The sequence below is a fragment of the Crinia signifera genome, chromosome 9, assembly GCF_055691185.1.
Source record: "Crinia signifera chromosome 9, ASM5569118v1, whole genome shotgun sequence".
NCBI lineage: Eukaryota > Metazoa > Chordata > Amphibia > Anura > Myobatrachidae > Crinia > Crinia signifera.
Window position 1 is genome coordinate 42,069,243 of NC_139225.1, and position 27,134 is coordinate 42,096,376.

General features: G+C 40.5%; 1 protein-coding gene across 2 annotated transcripts in view; it reads left to right on the forward strand.

Moving 5' to 3' along the window:
* Positions 1 to 23,203, forward strand: part of URM1 (ubiquitin related modifier 1) — a 36,123-nt gene extending 12,920 nt beyond the window's left edge. The window contains exon 5 of one of the 2 annotated variants that reach the window (XM_083158994.1): positions 22,942 to 23,203. In XM_083158994.1, coding sequence (XP_083015120.1) covers positions 22,942 to 23,070 — 129 coding nt within the window. In that variant the 3' untranslated portion in view covers positions 23,071 to 23,203. Of the gene's footprint in view, positions 1 to 924; positions 3,418 to 22,941 lie in introns of those variants that run through there. The other variant, XM_083158995.1, reaches the window with a different exon arrangement.
* The last annotated feature ends 3,931 nt before the right edge of the window (positions 23,204 to 27,134 follow it).

Here is a 27,134-nt window from a genome sequence, read left to right on the forward strand (position 1 = left end):
TTTTAATTCCTTTATACCAATGAATAGAGAGTAAGTAACCTTGGTAATGCACATTTGCAGCAAGGGGCTCAGTATGAGCTCTCTGGATATGTTACTTAGGGGCCGATTCTGGATCACTTGCAGCCCCTGCCCTGATGGGCGGAGTTTGCACATGTGCAAACCCCAACTGCGCACGGCCCTTGTTACTCACTCGCGGGGCCGTTCGCAGGGGGGAGGGAGGGGTGGTGATGGATGCTGTGCCATGGGAATACCCAGCGTTTAATGGGCGTTCCCATGAAAATGCTCGGTATTCCCATGGGTGCGCGGGCAGTAAAAAAAAAAACATGTCGACCTAGAACCATGTTGACCTATCCCCATGTCGACCCAATGCTTGTCAACCAACTTGCTGTAGACCCAATGACCGTATCCCCTCACTCAAATGAAAACAGTCCACATTAACCAAAATGGTGGAGGACCTGTTCAATGTGTTGGTTTTGCTTACGTTGTTCTACTTTAAAAGAAAGTAACACAACTTTTTAAAGAGTCAGTCATTTATAAGGCAAAACAAGGTTTTTTTGCTTTGTAAAAGATTGCTGCTTTAAAAATCCAACCGTTCTTGGTCAAACTCGCACCTCTGGCTTCTTGCGTCATATTACACTTACACCAATATAATAATTTGACAAGAAACAAAATTTTGTGGAATGGGAAAGTGTCCAGTTTTGTACTGGAAATGTCAGCCTTTTTTACTGCCGTGATGCGAATGATTTATATGCTGTTACCCACGGCAACCAGATATTAATTTACAATAATCCAATTGAAAGTAGAAAAATTAAATATACATATTTGAATTTGGTTGCTATGGTTTCCAGCCGCTGTTATCGTGACCTCTGTGTCAGTTTTCCTAAATGACCCCTACATGCATGTGTTTTCCTGTCCTATCATCAGGGTGAGCTGGATTACGAGTTAAAAGACCAAGACAACATTGTATTCATCTCAACATTACACGGTGGATAGAGAATCCTGATGATCTGGATTACACCATGCATTACATACATCGGGATTCCATGTGCGAAGATCTATCTTTGTAAAGGAACTTTATTTCTGTGCCGGACATGTGTATATGTTGCTCAATGACAGTAAAATCATGGGATTCCAAGAATGATGCTTTCTGCAAGCATTATCTGCCAAGGTTCCTGTTATCTTCCGGCTCCAAACCAATAGGTCAAACTCATCTGATTTGTGACACTGGGGGCTTTATAAAACACGACAGTTACATCAGGAGAATCCTAATTAAACTAAAATTTATTTACCAGCACCATGAGCCATCTGTATGGGGTCACTGTGTCCTCAAGTGTCAACTTTCACTGAAGCCTTGAAAGACTAGTTGTCCATTTTATCTTTAGAGTTACTTGGCGATTGCAAGCTGACGTATACATCCTAGCGTGTGTGGAAATGATCTGTTTCAGCTTTTATAAATGCTTCTGTTGGCTAAACACATTGGAGTCAGCCATTTTGCCTTCTGTTTCTTTAACAGGTTAAACACTTGGCATCACTGGTGCGAACCAATAAAATCGGTGTGGTCAGAGCCCACAAGTCTTATCCACCCCCCTCCCCCCCAATTAATTTGGCTAGCTAACAAATGCTGCTTTACTAAGTTTGCCACATAACGCCTTTAATGAAGTTGAGAAAAATGACCTGTCCAACGCTCTGTGCTTCATTATAGCAGCCCCTGTGGGAGAATATCCTTGCGACGCATTTCACTTAATACATCATTCATCCTCTGACTACAGGCTAGGCCAGCTGTGCGTTGCAGTGCAGACGTTTTGGTCAGCAGATTCATTAAATGTGAGGTAATATCTTGATTTACTGAACTGGTGAGAAAATAATCTTGGAAGCTGAGTATAATTGCAGCTCCTCGCTTTTTTGCTTCACAGCCATCAAGGGCTATGCTGTTCAGCCGTGCCAGCCGAGCACCGTACTCCTTAACAGGAAGGGAATTCGCTCAATGCCTTGACACAGAAAGTATGCTGACTCTATCTCTCCCCCCTCTTCCTCCCTGCACGGTTGTCCCTCCCCTCCTCCTGCCTGCTGCAGTGTTTGCTGTAACAGGGTAATAAAAAGCGCTCTTGAATCTCTTATCAATTCATTGGGATATAAGGTCGCTGATGCCTGACGTCTCTCTGGCACCAAGTGTCGTACAGAATCACTAAATCCTAAAGGCCTAGATGGATGCAGTCCCTTTCCAGCACATTGGCTAATGGGCCAGTGTTGCAGATGTCCAGAGGGTTCATTTATCTTTTGAACAGCAGTATTTAGCCCTTAATATGTATGGTATCATGAATGCTCAACATACTTCTAAGCAACCAGTCTCTAGACTTCTCGTCTATGGGATTTCCTGGTACTAATAGACTCCATATAGACTGTACTTAACACAAGTATCAAATATGGCTGCTTTTTATTTTTCACATGCCTTTTCTATTGTCATATTTAAAAATGAGACGAAAGGGTCGTTTGCACCCTATGTAATGTGCTATTTAAATTTCAGTTATTACCAGAAAAAAACAGTTAAAGATAAAATGATCACATGAAAGCATGCGTGACCCTTCCACATTTACCGTAATCAGATACGGTAATACAATGGCGGATAGTGAGACTGCAGCCTATTTATCACATGCAGTGCGTACAGCCATGTACGCATGAAATGGTTCCCTCAGTGATGTATCTCATATCCTAGTACACAGCTCAATGTAAAATTCAGCTCCTTACATGTTTAGTGTTCTTTTCTTTCCATCTTTCTATCCCCTCTTTCCCTACTGAATAAAAGAAAAACCCTTGGTGCTTTTTTGCCGTTGAATTACCGCTTACAGAGGCGTTTTTAAAGCTGAAGGTCATTTATCAATGTCTCACCAGTCTGAATTGTGGTGATCTTGATAAATTTGTTTCAGTTGTATTAAATTCTCCTGAAACCGCTAGCAGCGAGGGGAATTCGGCGCCCTGTTATCTGCCAGGAGCCGCTGTTCCTAATGTGTGGTATTATGGGCCTGCCGTTATCATATAGCGGTGGTTGTGGTGACACGAAGCAGTTTATAGAGCGATTTCCTGGCTGAACAGGGTGTCACTTAGCTAGCAATGTTATTTCACAATGAAAGAAAACCTTAAACTTTAATCGTCCTCCATTTTGTTTACACACAAACACACAGGTTTCATTATTACTGCACTGGAACATACAGATCTTGCTGCACTCTGTTTTTCATTGTTTTACCAGAAAATTCCAGAATCCGTTCCCTCGTGATTATAATGTACATAAAATGTAGCCATTGTTCACTAATACGGAAGGTGTACTGATTTATACACAGCTGTCAATGTCTAAAGTCAACCGATGAGTTAAATAATTTTATTTTTCTCCGCCAATGCAGTTAGAATAAAGTGTAAACATTACATTTACCTTGGATGGTTTTTCTTTAATAAATGGGAACCCGCTGATTGTTGCAGCACATGAATCATGGACACATTTTATCCTAATATAACTCATTTTTTTCACGCTCTAATTCTATTTCATGTTTAGTGCTAGACTGTTTTTTCACAGAATAATTACGATAAATTAGATCATAAAGGCTTATTAAATTATATGATATTACATTGTAAATGTATAACAATGTTTTCTTTTTTTTTTTTTTTTTAAATATTAAAAATGAGAGGGCTGTAGTATTTCTCGGGTGTAGTATTTCTCAGGTCTCGGGTGTAGTATTTCTCAGGTCTTTTTTTTTTTCATTAGCAACTATGCACGATCACTGCCTAGGTGGCTTTACAAAGTGCCTATATTATATTTTAATTAAAAAGTTTTTTTTTTTTTTTTATCAATTATTCGTCTGTATGAAGTGATAACAGAAGATGACATTTATGAAGTGACACAATAAATATAGTTGAAACACATTTATATAAGCCGTTGATTGGTCTCTTCAGCCAGAAGTTTAGCTGTGGCCTCAATCCATTTCTTTTTTTAAAGTATCTTTAGTGAAAGCTTTATTAGTGCATAAAACATACACAAAAACAATATACATAAGAGAACTGCAAGTGAAGGCCCCCAAACACTGGGGCAACTTCTGCAAGTGGAAAAGTCACCTGCAATCCCCCCCTTGAGCCGTCCGGGAAAGTTGAAACAATCTATAGCATGCAATCCCAGCCAAGCCTGTCCAGCTTAGATGCAATCCAACAGATCACTGCAGCCGGTGTTATGCGCAGGGGACCGCGCATCGTAGTGGACTTGCTGTCAATTGCATGTGATTTGGGTGCTTTTCATGCAATTGATCACCTCATTTGCATGAAAAGAGCCCAAATCACATGTACATCTTCTAGTGTGGGGCCAGCTATAGGTATAACAATCAAATCAGTATTATATTCCTTTACAATGTAAGCTCTCACGAGCAGGGCCCTTTCCCTCATGTGCTTTTCCTTCTCTTACTTAAACTATCTTCTACTTCTTACAATGGCACATGACCCTTGTTTTTTGACACACCTGATCCTTATTTAAATTTCATATCTACCAATGCAGCAATGTCTCTATACCATTTACTGGGTGATATAATGAGCTATTTTGCTCATTGTAGCCCTTCTGATCGATATAGCTCATTATATCGCCCAGTGTGTATGCCTCCACCAACAGCCGATGCACACTTCCAGGGATCATTAACTCTCCCCTACGTCATCTGTGCATGTACAGAGGAGGGAGCTTCTGTTCATGCACAGATGTCGCTCTTCGTCTTCCAGCATCAGCAAGTGTGTATGCACTTGCCGATGCCAGGTCGCTGATATCGGCGGCGGATGCTGAAATTGTACAGTGTGTACAGACCATTAGTCACTGTTTTCTTGTTTTACTTACTTTGTTGGGCTCTGTGGGACCCTTGTGGCACCATATAAATAAAGAATACTACTATGGGTTGTCAATTTACCAGTATTGTAGGTAATGCACTTAGGAAGTAAAATAATTACGATAGGGTGAGATAGAATGATATCTGGGAACCAATCAGACCACATTGTCAGTAAATAAGGACAAGACGAGGATAAAGTTATCAGAATCAGCTTTATTGGCCAGGTATACTTGCTTATACTAGGAATTTGTTTTCAGTTTGCTGTGCAGCAGCCAGGTGGGTAACAAGTAAACAGCATACAGTATGAACATTAAACATATTGATGATAAAGAAGGTTCAGCTGCAAGAAAGGTTTATCCACATTCAAAGTTTACGAAGCAAGCAGGAGTGTTATGTAATACTGAGGTAATGCTTTCCAAACTCCATGATTTTGAATGCTTGTCTATGCAGGTTTGTGTTACTTAACTGATGGTAGGTATCACCTTATGGTACAGCCTATGGCTACACCCATCATGGAAGCTTTTAGTGTTGGTGCTAGAACATTCTCTGTAGAATCATGTTACTTTCCCGTTGCTCACCAACAGAAAGTGCAAAAGCGTTTGTTCCCTCAGAAAAGACACCATCTTGCCGTACAAACCTGTGTGCTTACCTGTATACACATACACTGTTGTACATGTTGGGGGTGCACTGTCCCATGTCTGTATACAGTGTAATATATGTATTATGGTCATGTCCAGTGGTTAAGTTATGTTGGGGGTGCCATGTCCTATGTCTGTATACAGTGTAATAGAATTGTATTGGAAGTTTTGTGTGTTGACTGTGAAATTGCCTTCTGGTGTTGAATGCAATACACACTTTAATGTCAGTGAGGATTTCAATGTGTGTGTGTGGAATTGTTTGTGTTGGTGGCTACCACCACTGACCACTAGAGGCCACTCGATGGACAATATAACCCCTTTGTGTGCTAAAAGATGTCATAACAGAAAGTGAAAGCTATTTTTGCAGGGACAATTATGTATTTCAAACTTGATGGAGAGAAGAAGCTTTGATGACAAAGATTGGAGGTAGCAGATAGGGACTGGTGGTGGGGTGGAGAGTTTGTGGGCTAAAAACTGTCACAGCTCAAAGTGGAGGAAAAACAGTCACAGCTCCAAGTGAAAGTACATCGCAGAAGCCGTCATTTTGACAGGCTTTTAACTAGTACAGTATAAATGTATTGTTACCATGAGCTAAACAACAAACTGGGATGAAGTTGCCAAAAGGACAGAATATAAGGTGCGGATTAGATGGGCCATCACGTTCTGTTTCAATGATGGCCGTTTATGGTATTTTTTAGTATGGTAGACACTATGGGGTATATGTATGAAGATCTGCATTAAACACGTAATTGTTGCCAACTGGCACCTTAGGACAATTTGTTTCTCTGCAATGTGCTGTGGAATGCTTCAGGACTGGTTGCGTGAATGCACACCTCCTCACTGTGATGAACAATTATATGGGCAGCTGATAACGAGACTTGCATTGACTCCCTTGGTTATCACTGTATAGCGATTATGTAATATTACAGTTACTATGTGGGGTGTTAAGTATAGTGGTTATAGACTATTACAATTACATTACTGTGTGCTATGTTGCATTGTATAGTTGCTATGGAATTTCAGTTACTACATGCAGCGTTATCACTGTATAGTGTATATGGAATATAACTGTTACAGTTCAAGGTATTATCAATGTGTACTGGTTATGTAATATTACATTTACTATGTGCTTTATTACAGTTACTATGTGTGGCATTATCATTGTATAGTGTGTATGGGATATTACAGTTACTGTGTTCTGTGTTACATTGTATAGTGTGTATGGGATATTACAGTTACTGTGTGTTATCACTGTATAGTGTGTATGGGATATTACAATTACTGTGTTCTGTGTTACATTGTATAGTGTATATGGAATATTACAGTTACTGTGTGTTATCACTGTATAGTGTGTATGGGATATTACAATTACTGTGTTCTGTGTTACATTGTATAGTGTGTATGGGATATTACAGTTACTGTGTGTTATCACTGTATAGTGTGTATGGGATATTACAATTACTGTGTTCTGTGTTACATTGTATAGTGTGTACTAGGTGATTCATCGCGCCCTCCGGGCGCTCTTCACACCGTTGTGAGGGGCTTCGCCCCATCAGAAGTAGAAATAAATGTGAGTGTGAGATATAGTGTAATTTGGTGAATAATGTTGTGAAAGTGAATTTGAGTGACAGCCTAAATGTTTAGAAATGAAAGTGCATATAATTGCAAAGGGGGGCTGGAAGTCAGCTGTGAGCGTCAGGCAGCGTGTCCCCTGGGCGGCAGGTATCGGTGTCTGGGTGGGATCCTTCTGGGAGCGTCAGGCAGCGGGTCCCTTGGGCGGCAGGTAGCGGTGTCTGGGTGGGAGGCAGGTGGGAGCGTCAGGCAGCGGGTCCCATGGCCGGCAGGTAGTGTTGTCTGGGTGTGAGTCAGCTTGGAGCGTCAGGCCGCGGGTCCCCTGGGCGTCAGGTAGTGTTGTCTGGCTGGGAGCCAACTGTGATCCTTAGGCAGCGTGTCCCCTGGGTGGCAGGTAGGGGTGTCTGGCTAGAAGGATGAGTCTGCGTCTCAGCTGGGCGACAGGCAGCTTCTGTTAGGCAGGCAGCGTGGCTGTAGATCCGTGCAGGAGTGTGACCTGAGTGGGATAATGGTGGGAAGGGGAGGTGACGTTGGGGGATGTGGGTGGGGCACTGTGCGCATCCCCCTTGGTGGTGGGCAGGCGCTAGGCTAATTTTTTTGCAGGGGGGGTGTGGCGGACTATACTACTGTCCTCCCCCCTCCTTACAGCAACAGCCTGTAGCGTTCCATGCGCTAGGCTGTTTTTTTTGCAGGGGGGGTCTGGCAGACTATACTGTTGTCCTCCCCCCTCCTTACAGCAACAGCCTGTAGCGCCGGCTCCGTCACCAACATGACCCCGCCCCCCTTCTGACCCGACACGCAGATCTGTGTTTGGTGACAGCGTGTCGGGGGGCGGGGTTAGCCGTGGACCGCAGATCAGCGTGTCGGGGTGCGGGGTTAAGCGGTGACCGCTGTAGTAGAAGGGGGGATGTGTGAGGCAGCAGGGCTGCGTGTGAAATGTCCGGCGGGGCGGGGGTGCCGCAGGCGTGGTCCAGCCGTCGCCCGACCCAGATGAGCGTGTCGGGGGGCGGGCTTAGCCGTGTACCGCTGTGGTAGAAGGGGGGGGCGTGGTAATGTTGAAGGGTGGCGGTGGGAGCGTGTCGGGTGGCGGGGTTAAGCGGTGACCGGTGTAGCCTAAGGGGGGATGTGTGAGGCAGCAGGAGTGCGTGCTAAATGTCCGGCGGGGCGGGGGTGCCGCAGGCGTGGTCCAGCCGTCGCCCGACCCAGATCAGCGTGTCGGGGGGCGGGGTTAGCCGTGGACCGCTGTGGTAGAAGGGGGGTGGGCGTGGTAATGTTGAAGGGGGGGGCGGGTGGCGGTGGGACGGCGCGCGTATATGAGGGGGGGCTGGGCGCGCGGTGTGTAGGGGCGGGCAGGGGATGAGTGTGTTAGAGGAGGGGTTGTGGGTGGTGAGCAGGCGTGGATGTAGTTAGTGGGCAGGCATGGGGAGTGGTGTGCGAGGAGGGGTGTGTGCTTGTGGAGAACAGTAGGACAGAGGTGCGTTGCTTTTGCAGTGTGGCTGACGGTGGATGGGTCTGTCAATCACCCGTGAAACCCCGCCCACCGTTTGCCACACTGCTTGACTGACAGATCTGGCTAAATATATAAGAGATGGGATATTACAGTTACTGTGTGTTATCACTGTATAGTGTGTATGGGATATTACAATTACTGTGTGTGCCGTATTACTGTATAGTGTGTATTGGATATAACACAGGGTTGCCGACCCTCCCGGAATTTCCGGGAGTCTCCCGAAAATCGGGTACCCCCTCCCGGCCCCCCGGAAGGGTGGGCAACCCTCCCGGATTCAGGGGGGACCCCCGCCAACCCCCGGATCGCGGCATTAAAATGCCGCAATCCTCGGGTCTCAGAGGAGGGGGCGGAGCTAAAATGGCACAATCGCGTCATTTTAGCCCCGCCCCCTCCACGGAGATATGTGAATTTGATGCTTTAACAGCATGGGGGTGGGGCTTGGTGATGTCACTCGTAAGCCCCGCCCCCTGAGCGGCTTCTGAAACTCTCCTCTCCAGGCTTCTCCCGGAGAGGAGAATCTTAAAGTCGGCAACCCTGATATAACAATTGCTGTGTGTGCCGTATCACTGTATAGTGTGTATGGAATATTACAGTTACTGTGTGTTATCACTGTATTGTGGTTATGAAATATTACAATTACTGTGTGTTATCACTGCATAGTGTGTATTAGATATTACAATTATTGTGTGTGCCGTATCACTGTATAGTGTGTATGAAATATTACTGTTACTGTGTGTTATCACTGTATAGTGTGTATTGGATATTACAATTACTGGGTGTGCCGTATCACTGTATAGTGTGTATGGAATATTACAGTTACTGTGTGTTATCACTGTATAGTGTGTATTAGATATTACAATTACTGTGTGTGCCGTATCACTGTATAGTGTGTATGGAATATTACAGTTACTGTGTGTTATCACTGTATAGTGTGTATTAGATATTACAATTACTGGGTGTGCCGTATCACTGTATAGTGTGTATTGGATATTACAATTACTGTGTGTGCCGTATTACTGTATAGTGTGTATGGAATATTACAGTTACTGTGTGTTATCACTGTATAGTGGTTATGGAATATTACAATTACTGTGTGTTATCACTGTATAGTGTGTATTAGATATTACAATTACTGGGTGTGCCGTATCACTGTATAGTGTGTATGGAATATTACAATTACTGTGATTACGGCGTTATCAATAGTGGTTATGGAATATTAAAGTTAATACTGTATAGTGGTTCTATAATATTACATTTACTATGTGGGGCATTATCAATGTATAGTGTTTATGGAATATTACAGTTACTGTTTAGTGGGTATATAATATTACATTCACTATGTGTGGCATCATCACTGTACTGTGTATGGAATATTACAGTTACTGTGTGCAAGGTGTTAATGCTGTATAGTAGATATGGAATATTACCGTTACCTTGTGACATTATTAATATAGAGTGATTATAAAATATTTATAGTTACTTTTGTACCTTTTACCCCAATACATATTTAGATACACCAATGTTACCCACTTGATTTGAAAGTAAGGAAATTATATAATTGTAATACACTGTATCCCCAGAAATTAATGATATATCCTGCTAGTACAGTACGGTACGGCAGCAATTGATGAGACCATGTATGGCTGCGTTTGGTACAAAATGTGTACCACACACAGCCATACATAATAATAATCATCATCAATAATGGCTGCCATACTGTGTGTGGTATAGCCATTGATAATGTGGCGTCCAGGCTACTATTAGTGTCAGCATTTAAAGATGATATACTGTAGTGACAGTCTGTGCAATTTTTTCCCCTAGACTAGAGATGGGTATACCGTGACAGGAGCCTATAACCAGGCAAAGAAACCTGGTGCTTCTGCAGCAGTTCAGGCACAGCAACTAGTCAACTCTTCTGAAGAAGCGGGGGAACTTGGAGGCGGGGCCATGGGTATCACGCAGGGAAGAGTGTTCTACACAAGGGTCTAGAACACTTCGCTGCGTAAGGAACACTACAGTACTGTAACACAGCCGGGCATGCATATAGAATCTATATCTCTTCTATATTTAGCCAGATCCGTCACTCAAAAGCAGTGTAGCTAATGGTGGGTGGGGTTCCACGGGTGATTGACAGGCCCGTCCACCGTTATCCACACTGCAAAACCTGCAATACCACATTCTACACAGCCTAAGTCCTACACACCAAGCTCCCGCCCCCTCCTCAACATGTCCGCCCAAGCACCCCCCCCCCCCGCCACCCCAGGCAGTCAAGCACAGAAGGAGACTGTGCACTGCAGTGCTGCCGCCCCCCCCCCCCCCCTGCTGCTCCTGATTGTTTGACTGCTGACTTAATCGATGGTTTATGGCCGATTGGAATATTAGTTACTGTGTGGTATTACACAGTATAGTACATGTGTGGTATTATACTGTATCGAAGTTATGGAATATTAGTTACTGTGTGGTATTACACAGTATAGTAGTTATACAATATTAGTTACTGTGTGGTATTATACTGTATAGTAGTTATGGAATATTAGTTACTGTGTGGTATTACACAGTATAGTACTTATACAATATTAGTTACTGTGTGGTATTATACTGTATCGAAGTTATGGAATATTAGTTACTGTGTGGTATTACACAGTATAGTAGTTATACAATATTAGTTACCGTGTGGTATTATACTGTATCGAAGTTATGGAATATTAGTTACTGTGTGGTATTACACAGTATAGTAGTTATGGAATATTAGTTACGGTGTGGTATTATACTGTATAGTAGTTATGGAATATTAGTTACTGTGTGGTATTACACAGTATAGTAGTTATACAATATTAGTTACTGTGTGGTATTATACTGTATAGTAGTAATGGAATATTAGTTACTGTGTGGTATTACACAGTATAGTAGTTATACAATATTAGTTACTGTGTGGTATTATACTGTATCGAAGTTATGGAATATTAGTTACTGTGTGGTATTACACAGTATAGTAGTTATGGAATATTAGTTACCGTGTGGTATTATACTGTATAGTAGTTATGGAATATTAGTTACTTTGTGGTATTACACAGTATAGTAGTTATACAATATTAGTTACTGTGTGGTATTATACTGTATATAAGTTATGCTATATTAGTTACTGTATGACTATGGAATTTTAGTTACTGTGTGGTATTATACTGTATAGAAGTTATGCTATATTAGTTACTGTGTGGTATTATACTGTATAGAAGTTATGCTATATTAGTTACTGTATGACTATGGAATATTAGTTACTGTGTGGTATTATACTGTATAGTAGTTATACAATATTAGTTACTGTGTGGTATTATACTGTATAGAAGTTATGCTATATTAGTTACTGTATGACTATGGAATATTACTGTGTGGTATTATACTGTATAGTAGTTATGGAATATTAGTTACTGTGTGGTATTACACAGTATAGTAGTTATACAATATTAGTTACCGTGTGGTATTATACTGTATAGTAGTTATGGAATATTAGTTATTGTGTGGTATTACACAGTATAGTAGTTATACAATATTAGTTACCGTGTGGTATTATACTGTATAGTAGTTATGGAATATTAGTTATTGTGTGGTATTATACTGTATAGTAGTTATGGAATGTTAGTTACCATGTGGTATTATACTGTATAGTAGTTATACAATATTAGTTACTGTGTGGTATTATACTGTATAGAAGTTATGCTATATTAGTTACTGTGTGGTATTGTACTCTATAGAAATTATGCTATATTAGTTACTGTATGACTATGGAATATTAGTTACTGTGTGGTATTATACTGTATAGTAGTTATGGAATATTAGTTACTGTGTGGTATTATACTGTATAGTAGTTATGGAATATTAGTTACTGTGTGGTATTGTACTCTATAGAAATTATGCTATATTAGTTACTATATCTGACTATGGAATATTATAGTTACTGTAGTAACTAGTGCTCATTCTAGCACCCTGCATCTTCCTAAACCTGTGCAGTTCCACTCCCCTGCCTAGGGCGTCGCTCTCTGCTGTGGTATTGCCAGCACGTCTGGTCTGCATATCAGTGTTGAAATACAGACCACACTGTGCTAGAAGCACTGCAGCAGAGAGCGACACCCCAGGCAGGGAAGAGGAACTGTACGAGTTTTGGAGGATGCAGGGTGCCAGAATGAACAGAAGAAACCATGTGTGTTTATGGTGTTGCTGCTGTGTGTGAGGTTCTCACTGAACTGAATGTATGGGAGATTACAATTACTGTGTGTATATTTTCCCCACTGTTCTTTCTTTATGAAGGGAAACCAGTCATATCTCTTTGACACCAAATTTATAATCTGGGGCAACCCAGATCCAGGTTTGGCTTGAAATTTTATTCGGGTTGTGTTACCTTGATAGCTACCATGCAGCAAGTGCTGCCGGAGGCTATATCTTCCAACAGATCCTACGTGCAGCACTTGCACTCTAGGGGCTCCGATCCAATGTGCATGAACCATGCACCGGATCAAAAACATATGCGATTTGTCTGATTCCACATGATTTCTCAGCCCAATGTTTCAGAATTGGGTGAAATTGGGCAAAATCGCCATAGTGTATGGCCACCTTAAAAGTATAAATAAAGCCAGATAACCGAGGTTTGGAAAGGATGTTATCTTCAGGCACTGGCTAAAGAAGGCTGGTCCCGGCTTGAAACCTTGTTCCATAATCCAGAATCGTGTGTAGTGTTGCCATTTCGTATTTATGGAAGACTACAGTTACTGTGTGTGTGCGTGTGAGAGAGATGTTACCACTGTTCTGTATTTATTGAGGATTACATTTACTATGTGTGTGGTGTTACTGCTGTTCTGCATTTATTGAGGATTACAGTTACTGTGTGTATATTAATGGATAACTACAGAAAATATGTGCTGTATTATCACTGTATAGTATTTAAGGAAGATTACAGATATTGTGAGTCAGGTGTTCTCTCTGTATAGTATTTAAGGAGGATTACAAATGCTGTGAGTCAGGTGTTCCCTCCGTATAGTATTTAAGGAGGAATATAGAATCTGTGAGTCAGCTGTTCTCTCTGTATAGTATTTAGGGAGGATTGCAGATGCTGTGAGACAGGTTGTATCTCTGTATAGTATTTAAGGAGGATTACAGATACTGTGAGTCAGGTGTTCTCTCTGTATAGTATTTAAGGAGGACTACAGAATCTGAGAGTTAGGTGTTCCCTCTGTATAGTATTTTAGGAGGATTACAGATGCTGTGAGACAGGTGTTCTCTCTGTATAGTATTTAAGGAGGTTTGCAGATGCTGTGAGACAGGTGTTCTCTCTGTATATTATTTAAGGAAGATTACAGATGCTGTGAGACAGGTTTTATCTCTGGATTGTATTTAAGGAGGATTACATATGCTGTGAGACATGTGTTCCCTCTGGATAGTGTTTAAAGAAGATTACAGATGCTGTGAGACAGGTTTTATCTCTGTATAGTATTTATAGAGGATTACAGCTACTGTGAGTCAGGTGTTCTCTCTGTATAGTATTTAAGGAGGAATACAGAATCTGTGAGTCAGGTGTTCCCTCTGTATAGTATTTAAGGAGGATTACAGATGCTGTGAGACAGGTGTTCCCTCCGGATAGTGTTTAAGGAAGATTACAGATGCTGTGAGACAGGTTTTATCTCTGTATAGTATTTAAGGAGGATTACAGATGCTGAGTCTGGTGTTGCCTCTAAATAGTATTTATGGATTATTACAGTTACTGTGTGTAATGATATCACTGTGCAGCATTTATTGAGGATTACATTTAATATTTGTGGTGGTAATGTATAACAATTATGAAGGATTACATTTCTGTGGGTAATTATATAGGTTTCTTGTTATAACTGTATATTACATGTGCCCTATGTTTGTGTGTGTGTGTGTGTGTATATATATATATATATATATATATATATTTTACAAGCCCCACAAATCAAAACAATATTTAATAAGTCCCACAGCAGTTGTTATAATAAATTTGTGAGTCAAAGAGATACATTGTACAGTGTAGAATAATTTACCTGTACTGTAAACTAATTTTCCTTTTAGAAGTTTTATTATTATTATTATTCAATAATTTTGTAATTTGTATTATTTGTATCACTGGCCAGTGCATTTTAGTGTTATAAATAGAGACAGGATTATATGCATTTGCATATTTGCATATGCATTTGCATATTTATCCCATTCTCACTGGTTATTGCATATTTTACCTAAAATCTAGTGATGGTACATATTTTAGGCCCTGCCCCCTTTCCACCCACGAGTCACAGCACTGCTTTGCCCTGCTGCTGGCCAGGTAGTGGTAGAGTGTGCAGGCTGGGGCAATATGTGCGCATTGTGGGGAACCTTGGATGTACAATATGTCTGACACTGCTCTAGGCGGCCAATCCATGTTGATAAAAGTCAGTCTGGGCGGATGACATTACGAAGCTCCTGAACCTTTGCCTGCCCCTGGCCTGGGACTTAACACCAAGAGGCAAACTTCTGCAGCAGAGGAGGTGGGCAGAAGGGATGTGACATCACGCGGCACGGAGGAAATGCCGTGTCGCCGCCCTCACACGCTATGCATACATTTGATCCATCGGCGCTGGAGATGAGGGTCTGTGTAGTTGATGCAAGAAGAGCTTTGGACGCTGCAGTCTGCTGTAGCAGCCAGGAAGAAAAAAAATCCTGTGTATAGCGCTAGACATCTGCAAATGCTGTGGGACTATTTTTGAGGTTTATTTGCAACTAATTTTATGATGATTTTTAAATAAATAAGTTAAAAATTACTTTTTTTATTGTTTAATGTAGCATATTTTAACACTTTTCATGCATATTTTAAGTATTTTTCATGCATATTTGCATGCATATTTCAAGCTTTTTATGTTGCATATAATCCTGTCTCTAGTTATAAATATCTTATAAAGTAGAATACACATCTTAATAAATTCCCCCCTACATGTACTATGTGTGGCGTTATCACTGTATAGTGTATATGGAATTTTACATGTACTATGTGTGGCGTTATCACTGTATAGTGTATATGAAATTTTACAGGTACTATGGGCCTTATTCTAGTTCACTCTTTCTGACAAAATCCTTCTTAGATGGACAAAACCATGTGCACTGCAGGTGGGGCAGATGTTACTTGTGCAGAGAGAATTAGATGTGGGTGGGGTTTTACTTCAAAGTGAGATCTATATTGCAGTGTAAAAATAAAGCAGCCAGTATTTACCCTGCACAGAAACAAAATAACTCACCCAAATCTAATTCTCTCTGCACATTTTACATCTGCCCCCCTGCAGTGCAAATGGTTTTGTCCATCTAAGAAGGATTTTGTCCGAAAGAGTAAACTAGAATAAGGCCCTATGTGTGGCGTTATCACTGTATAGAGTGTATGGAATATTACAGGTACTATGTGTGGCTTTATCACTGTATTGTATAGTGTATATGGAATATTACAGGTACTGTGTGTGGCGTTATCCCTGTATAGTGTATATGGAATATTACAGGTACTATGTGTAGCGTTATCCCTGTATAGTGTATATGGAATATTACAGGTACTGTGTGTGTGGCTTTATCACTGTAAAGTGTATATGGAATATTACAGGTACTATGTGTAGCGTTATCCCTGTATAGTGTATATGGAAAATTACAGGTACTATGTGTAGCGTTATCACTGTATAGTGTATATGGAATATTACAGGTACTATGTGTAGCGTTATCACTGTATAGTGTATATGGAATATTACAGGTACAGTACTACGTGTGGCGTTATCACTGTATAGTGTATATGGAATATTACAGGTACTACGTGTGGCGTTATCACTGTATAGTGTATATGGAATATTACAGGTACTACGTGTGGTGTTAGTAACTGTAATATTCCATATACACTATACAGTGATAACGCCACACGTAGTACTGTACCTATAATATTCCATATACACTATACAGTGATAACGCTACACATAGTACCTGTAATATTCCATATACACTATACAGGGATAACGCTACACATAGTACCTGTAATATTCCATATACACTATACAGGGATAACGCTACACATAGTACCTGTAATATTCCATATACACTATACAGGGATAACGCTACACATAGTACCTGTAATATTCCATATACACTATACAGTGATAAAGCCACACACATAGTACCTGTAATATTCCATATACACTATACAGGGATAACGCTACACATAGTACCTGTAATATTCCATATACACTATACAGTGATAAAGCCACACACATAGTACCTGTAATATTCCATATACACTATACAGGGATAACGCTACACATAGTACCTGTAATATTCCATATACCCTATATGACCACACATGGCAAAGGTCGACATGAGTTGGGGGGGGGGATATTTTTCTTAATATTTTACCATCTACTTGGGCTCCAATTGGAAATGGTAATGTTGCTCTAAATCATGTGCTGAAATCTCCATATTAACTCCAAAATTACATTTAAAAAAAAAATAGAATTTGTACGTTTTCCATGTTGACCTAGACAAGGGATGGGGAACCTTTGGCCTTCCAGCTGTTGTGAAACTACACATCCCAGCATGCCTTGTTACAGTTTTGCAATGTGGCCATGCTACAACTGTTGCAGGGCATTCTGGGATGTGTAGTACAACAACAGCTGGAGGGGTGAAGGTTCCCCATCCCTGCCATAGACACTGTCTACCTATTGACTGTTGACCCTTTATACAATAACTTATGGCCAGTGCGTAGCAAATGGCAGCACACATTGCTCTATTGATCAGTGCTGCAGGTAGAATGGTCATGGAGTGTGTGGCGTATATGTGATGGTTGCATTATCATACAGTACTATAAAACATCATGTGACTGTTTCCTGAAACGCATTTGGTGGAATCCTCTATAACGTTGTTAGGCATAATGCTTCTGTGATTTATAGTGTTGACTACACTGGGGCATTTAGTGCATATCAGAACACTAATCGTGTGTTCTGTGCACTGTCTGTATGTGGGATAGTGTTTTCTCCTGAGGAGTAAATGTGTAATGTGTGGTGCAGTGCAGTGCTGTCTGTAGCTGTCAGTTATTGCTGACCTCTATCAGTGAGTGTCATTACACATTGGTCAGTGTGTGGTAATTCTACCATCATCTATAGCATCTATAATAACATACTGTAGGTCCGTAATTGCCTATGGCATAATGCAAATACTGTCCTGCCCGTGTGTAAGTGATGGTGACATTTTGCAGTGCTGTGATTATGTAACAGTGATAATGGCGTGCTGTATATACATCCATTTGTTACAGGGAAAGAAGGAAGAGACTATACATTCTATATCAGTAATGGATTGGGGGAGGGGCTGGGAACTGCGCTGGTAACAATGGTGAGATGTTACAGAAATGTCATTGCACGCCAGTGATAGTGAATTGGGGCTGTCCTACAAGCTTGTGTAGGTCAGTTTACTCTAATACAGTAAAATCAGCCTCTGATGGTGAAATAATGCACTATTAACAGACGTGTGTCAGTGGTAACGACTTGGTAAGGTAATATCAACCGCATTCCCTGCCACTGCGCCAAGATATAGCAGTGATGGTGAAAAGAAGCAATGGTTAGGTGTGCGGCATTGTCACTGTATAGGATTAAATGAGCAATAAGGGGTAGGATAATGTGAGGGAGATAACGTACCAGCCAATCCACTCCTAATTGACATGTTAGAAAAATGACAGATAGGAGCTGATTGGTATTGTCTCATGCTCCACTTTATCAAGGCTTTAGCACATCTGCCCCAATGTGTGTAGCACACACACCGTGCCTTCTTTGGAATTGTATAGGCATGGGTCAGTGGTTTTGGCTTAGCAACGTAATAGAATTCTGTCAGTGGTGGTGGAATGGTGCAGTGTGGTAGTGTTTTATGTGGTAAATTCGTTTTTATACATTGCGTGGTGTCCATATACTATCATTGTGCAGTTTATGTTGTCGCAGTGTACTGTCAGTGCGCGTTTAGACTTTAGTATTAAAAAAAGGGCGCAATAAGAATACAAGTTAAAAGACCAAAGCAAATTACAAAAAAAAAAAATGTTCAATAAAAAAAGTGTGTGTGTGTGTGTGTGTGTATATATATATATATATATATATATATATATATATATATATATATATATATATAATAATATGAGACATATCTGTTCAAGTTAACAAAAGACGTGTTGCGAATATATTGATGTGCAATTATCTGTATAGATGTTCATGAACAAAGAGCTAAATGATTGTCCAGGTAGAATATTTATGGTGATAGTTAGAAGAAATGAGAACAGATTTACTCAGGCCTGTTTCTCTACAACCACATCTGCAATCCTTGTTTAGTCTTATTTGTCGTTGAAGCCACCACTGTCCCCTGTACACACGTTGCAAATAGCGCCAGGTACTAGCTGTATTGGCATCACCGTTATAGCAAGCGATGAGTATGTATATATTTATTTATTATTCTTTTTCTTTATATAGCGCCAACATTAATAAATGTTCTCCCCTTCACTGCATTATGTTAAATCTCCCTGCATCCAGTTTCTGCTGGATCTATACAGCTCTGTAACATTGTTACATTGATGGATATGCAGAGCTCTTAGTTCCCTAGGCCAGCTTCTACTGCACATGCTCAACTTACTATCAAGAGGATATTAACCCTTTGAGTGCCAACGTTGCTGTGAGAGCTCCTCAAAATATCTGCTGAAAATGCCAACATTGCTCACAGCGACTGTTCTTTTAGTATAAATAAATACAGATACAGTCAAGTCAATTCATTGATGTTCACTTAAATATTGCACCAAAAAAAAGAACAGTTGCTGTGAGCGACGCTGGCATTTTTAGCGGATATTTTGAGGATCTCCCACAGCAACATTGGCACACAATTAAATGCAAGGTGCATATAGAGGTATTTACACACACACACACACACACACACACACACACACACACACGCACGCGCGTGTGTATATATATGTTTGTGTGTGTGTGTATAATATATATACATATATACACACAGTATGTATGTAGGTATTTACTTTTGTGTATGTATATATTCTATATATGTATGTGCATGCTTTCTTGTGTGTGTGTGTGTGTGTGTGTGTGTGTGTGTGTGCACATATATATATATATATATATATATATATGTATCTATCAAAACTACATTTATGCATATGTACAATCTTTGTCATGTTTAAACTTAATCTGTGTTGGATACTTTTGTGTCACACACCACTACCTCTCGCATTCTAAACACAGCCCCCTCTTAATCCTCTCCCTGCAGATCATCAGAATCCTCATTTCCCATCAGCCATTACTATAAAACGGATTAAAGCAGAATGATTGGTTTTGGGTTATGGCGGGATGTGGAACTTCAAAATGACCATTTAAGAATTTTTTTTTCTTTCTCATTAATCTCTTTAGAAATCCACCTCCTCGTACCTCTTTTTGTGCAAAGATAGTATTATATTTAGTGTGATCAAAATTTGCAATGAAATATATATATAATAACATTAATATCATACATTCTGTTTTTTTTTTATAGAGTGGGTGGCACAGTATATTAGTTTGTGTGTGTGTGTATATATATATATATATATATATATATATATGTATATACAAATATACACATATATATATATATATATGCATGCATGCATAGAGAGAGAGATATCTATCTATCTCTATATATATATATATATATATATATCTATCTATCTATATATATATAGATAGATAGATAGATAGATAGATATATATATATAGATATCTATATATATATATATATGTATATATGCATAAACACATGTGCAATTTAAACATTGTCTACTTTTTTGGCAGAAATTTTAAAGATAAACAATATATATATCAATATCTATATATACAGTTAAAACAACTAAATACCAACTTTTGTTGATGTTTGCACAAATCTGGAAAGAAAACACTAAAATGTCTAGCAGAATGTAAATCTTTATTATTATTTTTAATTATGAAGTTTCCTAAAAATTTACAGAATAATAATTTCCACTTGCACTTTTTTGTTAGTTTTGACAAAACATATATTTCTCTGTGCAGCCTGCCTATGGATTTAGAACTGATATCAATACAATCCTCCTTTTTCCATATATAAAACCATTCCGATTTGTAGAATATTTTCACATGCAATTAACAGTGATTGACTCAACATATGCATTTTTTTTGCTGCACAAATCTCGATTTATTGCCCTGAGCAGATCTATAACACTTTAAATGTATATAATTGTAATAGCAAAGGTTCCATCCATACAGTGCTGGTGCTGAAGCTCTAGACCTCCAGCCACAGATGTCCAGGCACAATTCTTGGCTGGGAATCTCTAGTGGAACAAGAATTGCGTTTGGACAATCATTAGCGAGGGCCCTGTGAGTCCAGTTGTGTCCGCAGCTCCTTGAGATTCACCCATCCCCCTCCTCAGGGGTTCCCCAGTTTGCATGATCACCCCTTCTGTGCGCCTTCCATCATAACACAGCTCAGCCAATGTACACAAACAGCATGATCCCCCTATACTTGCTAATTATAGCTTACAGACAGCTCTTTTAACCCTTGTGGTACTAGATCAAACCAGCAAGGAAATGCAGCTCAATTATAAGGTCAATGCCTATTCAGTATGCAATAATATGGCATCTGCAACACTGCCTGCACACAGAATAGTCTATTCGTAATTATTTGTACTACACATCCGATCTTTAGCAATTTTACAATTCTACAATAAAAAAAAAAAAAAAAAAAATAGATATGTGCATATTTGATTACTTGTTCCATGCTTTTATGACTAATATTTGTTCTACTGTTATAGTTGTTGAGATCTTTTGCAGAAGTAATTTTAATTAGCTGCTTTGCCTGATAAGGAGATGTTGGGAACTGTGGTCCCCCTCTGCTGCACCTCCCCCAGATGCCCAGATCTTGATTGCAAATTGAAATATGAATGCAGCAAGAATGGACTGAGACCTGCAGAAAACACAGCACATCCCACCTGCCCCCTCCAGGGGCACTTCCTGGGACACCCAGCTGTCCAAAAATCTTACCCCACCTTCCTATTTCGTGTGAATTTGAAATGCAGGAAAACATTTCCATTAAAAGAAAAATGTTACATTTTTTCCCCCTTTTCCTGCAAAACCAAAGACCCATAATTTCGAATTCAAAATGACACCGTGAGGAGGCAACAGTATAAAATACACACTCAACACATTATAGATGCATCTGCCCATCTGCAAAACTGTCCTTAGCACAAACCCACACAAATATTTTAGATGAAAACTGGAGAGAAAAAAAAGCAAGTTTTAAAATGTAAAAAAACAAATGCATGCATATATCTAACTAAATGAACTGAAGAGATGTAATGTATTTCCTTCACCAAAACTCCATTTTCCCTAATGATGACCCTCGTTACATGAATCACAGCTAAATAAGTCATTAGGAATATGGAGAAAGAAATGATGAAAATGATCTGCTTGTCCAGGGTGAATAGATGGACGAACGTATGGACATATGGTACAGATGTTTGGATTTGCACCTGTTACCCTTTAATAATAAGAGGAGTCGGGTTTTCGAAAAATTGCAGATCCAATCTGAGTACCTGGAAGCACATATGGATAGGGCAATGTCTCCTACGGAGGTCCACCCAAGGAGTCCTCTGCTGGGTATCAGCTGGTGGCTTGTAATCTTCATTTCGCATGTTGTGACTGTCCACCCAATCAAAAACATAAATAAGGAAGATACAGAAGTCCGCTGTCGGCTAATGTCACTGCTCTGTCCATCAGATCGAGAGACCTTGTCTTGAGCTTTGCTGGGTACCTCTGATGCTCTGTTGGGTCCTTGAAGGCTTTTTTACTTCAGTCACACAACAATGAGTGTGTTGCAGAGGAGGGATAGAGAAGAATGGGGCAGGCCTTCAGTTGGTACTGAATTTGAATAACACCACAGGATGATAAATGGGCATTGTGTTTTTGGAGTAATGAATCTCTACTGTCTCCATAGCACAGAAGCAGCAGCTGCAATCTGGGGACTGCCACCTCTTCAAGACAGCTCTCCCACCCCCAAAAATAGTAGAAAACCTTAACACAAGAACCTGCAACACCACCCCCCCCCCCCCCCATTCTTTTCATCATCTCCTCAAACCCTCCCATGCTCCTTACACGTAAGCCTTGAACCTAAGCTGTGCATTTCTCTATTGGAATTGAGAATTGGAAAACTAGTAGAGGAATTTACTAGTGATGAGATGGTTAAGTGGCTGGAAATGGCTAGTTCGTTTCTAAAGGGACTTGCATTGCACAAATCTCCCGTTTTCTGTTTTTTTTTTCCGCAGGTGTTGGCATCTCGTTGCGAGGAACCCATATCTAGTACGGTGGCGATAAATAAGTGGTTGTCCGGTACTGTGCAGTGTGGAGAGGTGGTTTGTAGAGTGACCATTATTGGTGAATTTAAAACCGGATAAAGGAGGCGGGGAGATCATTTATAACGAATGCTGTCTCTGCATGAAAGCCCACACCACTCACAAAAACTGTAAAAAAATATATTGAAATAGTTGATATGAAAATCAATTTAAAATATGAAGATATGAAAATTTAATTTTGACAGTGCAATATTATCAATTTAAAAATAAACATATACCTTGTATCGCTTGACATTTACAAAATAAAATGAAAACCAAACAAAGCCTAAATTTACAGCAAGGAGTCACTGCTATTCAATGTTCTTTAAATTACCCTTTTTTTCCCCCCTCCTAGAATTATTTCTGCTTTCTGGAGCTAAAGGCTGTGTGAAGGGGGGGAGACATTTTCTCTCTGGCTTCTCATTATTTGGGAAATTGATGGATTGTCTTTCTTGTGTTGCAAATTTCCCTCTGTTTCCTCTTCCAGGCCTTGCTCTACCTCTGTCATCAAGCTAAACCCTTTCACTTCCGGAAGGGTTTTGAAATGCGTTACAGGCCTTACTGCAAGTTTAACCTGATCGCATTGTAAAATAGATTTTCCCATGTGCCTCAATATAACGAACTGTGATGGTTTCTGAGTACCTAGGCAGCAAATGACTGATGCTCTCCATCTTTAAACACACGGCCATTTTGACTGATCGTTTGTGCAAGGACGAATGCTTTAACCTTCTTGGGAGAACCAGTGGTCAGTAATGATGACCAGCAAGTGACATATCAGTGAGCTCCTTATTTCATACAATAGGTACTTCTATGGTTGTTTCCCAGAGGGGTAATTACTTATAAGGCACAGAACATAGTCTGGTGTAATTTACGATAATTGTCTCGCTAATCGAGCTCCATTATGTCCGTACGGATTTACAAGACTGGAGCTGTGGTGCACTGTTTTCCAGTGTAATCATTTACACATTTGATGTTACATATATTTTAGTATTGGGAAATTATTTTCTATAAAGGATGAATATTTCCAACAAGTATAATCCTGCACGGCAGCCAGTATGAAAATAATTTATTGAGATCCTTTTCTTTTGAGAAATTTGCCTGGACCCACCCACTAGTGTCAGTATAAGAGGGGGCGGGGGCGGACTGTGTACAGTCTCCATGCTGGCCCCTCCTTTTTCCGGCGTTGTAGAACAGTCTACTGCTCATGTACAAGACTCCAGGAAAATGGTGTACGGTCCATGTTCCCAGAGATTTTTCTGCGGAGCTTCTGCAAATATGGCAAAAGTGTAGGACTGTACACATGGATAATTTGCCCCTAGGAACAAATCAGGTTCTACCTAGCATTAATAAAGTACTTTCTATAAAATGATAAGTAGAAGATGATTAGTTGCTACGGGCAACATACCTGCTCTTAAGAAGATTTGATACATATACCCCTTACTTCCTCTTTCTACCTGGAAAAGTAAGCCATCCATACAGTTAAACTACAGTTCACTTTATATATCTTTGAATATATCTAATAGAAGCCAAGTATCATCAGCGCAATATGGTTTGCTATCATCCTTTTATGCTTCGAAAGCATACCCTCCAACATGACCCATTCTATTAGGTACACAATGCTCTGTTCCTGGACTTCTATCTTAATGTATGATTGCCAACTAGTTCAACATAGGTGATGGCAATCATACAATGGGGGGATTTAATAATGGCCGGGACTCACTTGCAACAGGTTTGGAGGCAAATCTGTATTGTCAGAAATGGCCACTGGATTGCCGAATCCGTGACACCCATGTTCTCTGATGCCGGGAGCCCACAGCGAATGACATTGGAACTAATAATGTCTAAAATGGTTGCTATTTCCGCCCAGTGAAAATAGCGGCCAGGATTGAATCCCTACCTAAGAAGGAAGTCCAGGACTAGATGATTTTGTACCTAATGGAGTCATGTTAGAGGGTGTGAGAGAGATGGAATGAGCGGTGCTGAAGAATGCAGATAGAAGTGAAGGCACCTATCTTGTACATTCCGGAGGGCTGGGTTTAGCTATACGCAATCATAATGAATACAAATACAGCTATTGGTCTGCTTCTGATTGGCTGGTTGTGTGCTAACCCCTTCAGCAGATAATACTGGTGCTGCTTTCACATCCCCACAGTGAGCCGGCAATATTGCCGGTTCACTGACGTCATCAAGGGTGTGGCGGGGAGTCGGTTTATAATCTGGGGTGGGGGAGGAGGCAGCGCTTACAGCTGGCGCTGCTCCAATCGCTGCCTCCTCCATAGTGTGAATGGGAAATGGGTCGGTTGACGCGTTTAAACTGTCCACACCGCATCATGGCAACGACCCGGTAATGACTGCTTTTTTTTACCGGTTTGTTTTGCAGTGTTGCTACCCATTTTAGGGACACGGTAACCCCTTTCACATTGCACTAATTACAGGGTCAAAACGGCTTGTACCCAGTAATTAGTTGCAATGTGAAAGGGGTATTAGACAAGTGGCTCCCAATCTTTTTTTGAATCGCGGTGCCCCTGAGTACCAAAATTATTTTCATAGCACCCCTAGGCAGAAAGAAATATTAAATTGATAAATTATGTTTATATAGTATCTCTTCTTTAGGGGTCAGTTATGTGGCGAGGCACAGGATTCACTTCTATTTGTCCATAATTTGCCTATTACATTGATCATAATTAATTTGCAGTGGTCATCCTATTAAAAATATAATATACTGAAGAGGCGATGGAGAATCTCAGCGAGGATAGTGTCAGGGAACAGGCATTAGGCCTAAATATTCGTATATTGCACTGTATTTTGTAATTTCATTCTAAAAGCACAAACATTAATTTACTGTCCTTTATCACTTGGTAACTATTGGATTTTGATACGCCCACACCCCAATCGTACGAGCAGACACTTATACAGAGCACTGTATAGTAGGACATAGAAAAAATGATTGCATGTACTAGAACACAGCTGTGCGTGACTGGACATTGAGAACGCACTGCCTCACACGGCTAACCATGGTGCATTGGCTTTCCACACACAGACACTGTGGCCTTTTCATGGGGGGGAGTAACCCTTACAAACAGATAAATAATCCGCATTGTTTTCAAGCAATGAATATTATTGACTTTTTAGCACGACAGCTGCAAAAGGCACCAGCTTATAGAGATTGGGTGAGGGGAGGGAAAGGACTGCTAGGTAATGAAAAGCAGCCAGAAAGTGGAGTAGCCCAGGATATATATATAGATATATACATATCATAGGGAAAGGAATCTTACGTTGGACATACATTAGAACTATTTCAGGGCCGACTGCTCGATTTTGACAGCTCGGACAATGCATTGTGTGTTTTTGTGCACACCGTGAGGCGTTTTGGTAGGATTATGATCCGATGCGTGGGTTGTGAGGTGGATCCTATTATCTTACCTGCTGCACGGAAGATCTGAAGATGCTAACGACCAATATGCTGGGAATTTCAGATCTTACAGTATGTAAAATTACACACATAAGATCTCTCATGTGTCTGGGAAGCTGCCAGGGAGTTCAGGGAAAATTTTGTGTGAAATATTAAAGATTCCAAATTGTTCTATGTATGGCTGGCTTAAGAATGCAGCAAACAACAAAGACTCTAACAATAATGTAATCAGAAAATGCTACAGTGGTATACAATAAAGTGAATACAAGATTGCATTTAGTATGCTAGTTATATTTTTATAGCAGTATCAACCATTGTAAGTTCCAGTGGCGGCTCCAGGCAAGGGCGTAACTACCATAGGTGCAAGGGGTGCAGCTGCTATGGGGCCCAGAGCTGAAGAGGGCCCATCTTTGCTGTCTAAGTATACGTTTTACATACATTTATCACAATTAGTTGCTATAAAGGGGGCCCTTACAAACTTTTGCTATGGGGCCCACGATTATCTAGGTATGCCTCTGGTGGGTCTGCATCACAGTCCATAATTCAAATAGAGGAGAAACACCAACTGCCACTGAGTCAATTGGAATGGCAGTTGGCGTACCTCCCCTATTTGAATTTTTAACTCCTCCATCCCCACCCTGGAGCCTCCCCTGGCTGTGACTATGCCACAACTTGGTACAACATATATTTTAGCTACAAACTGCTGAACGTAAGG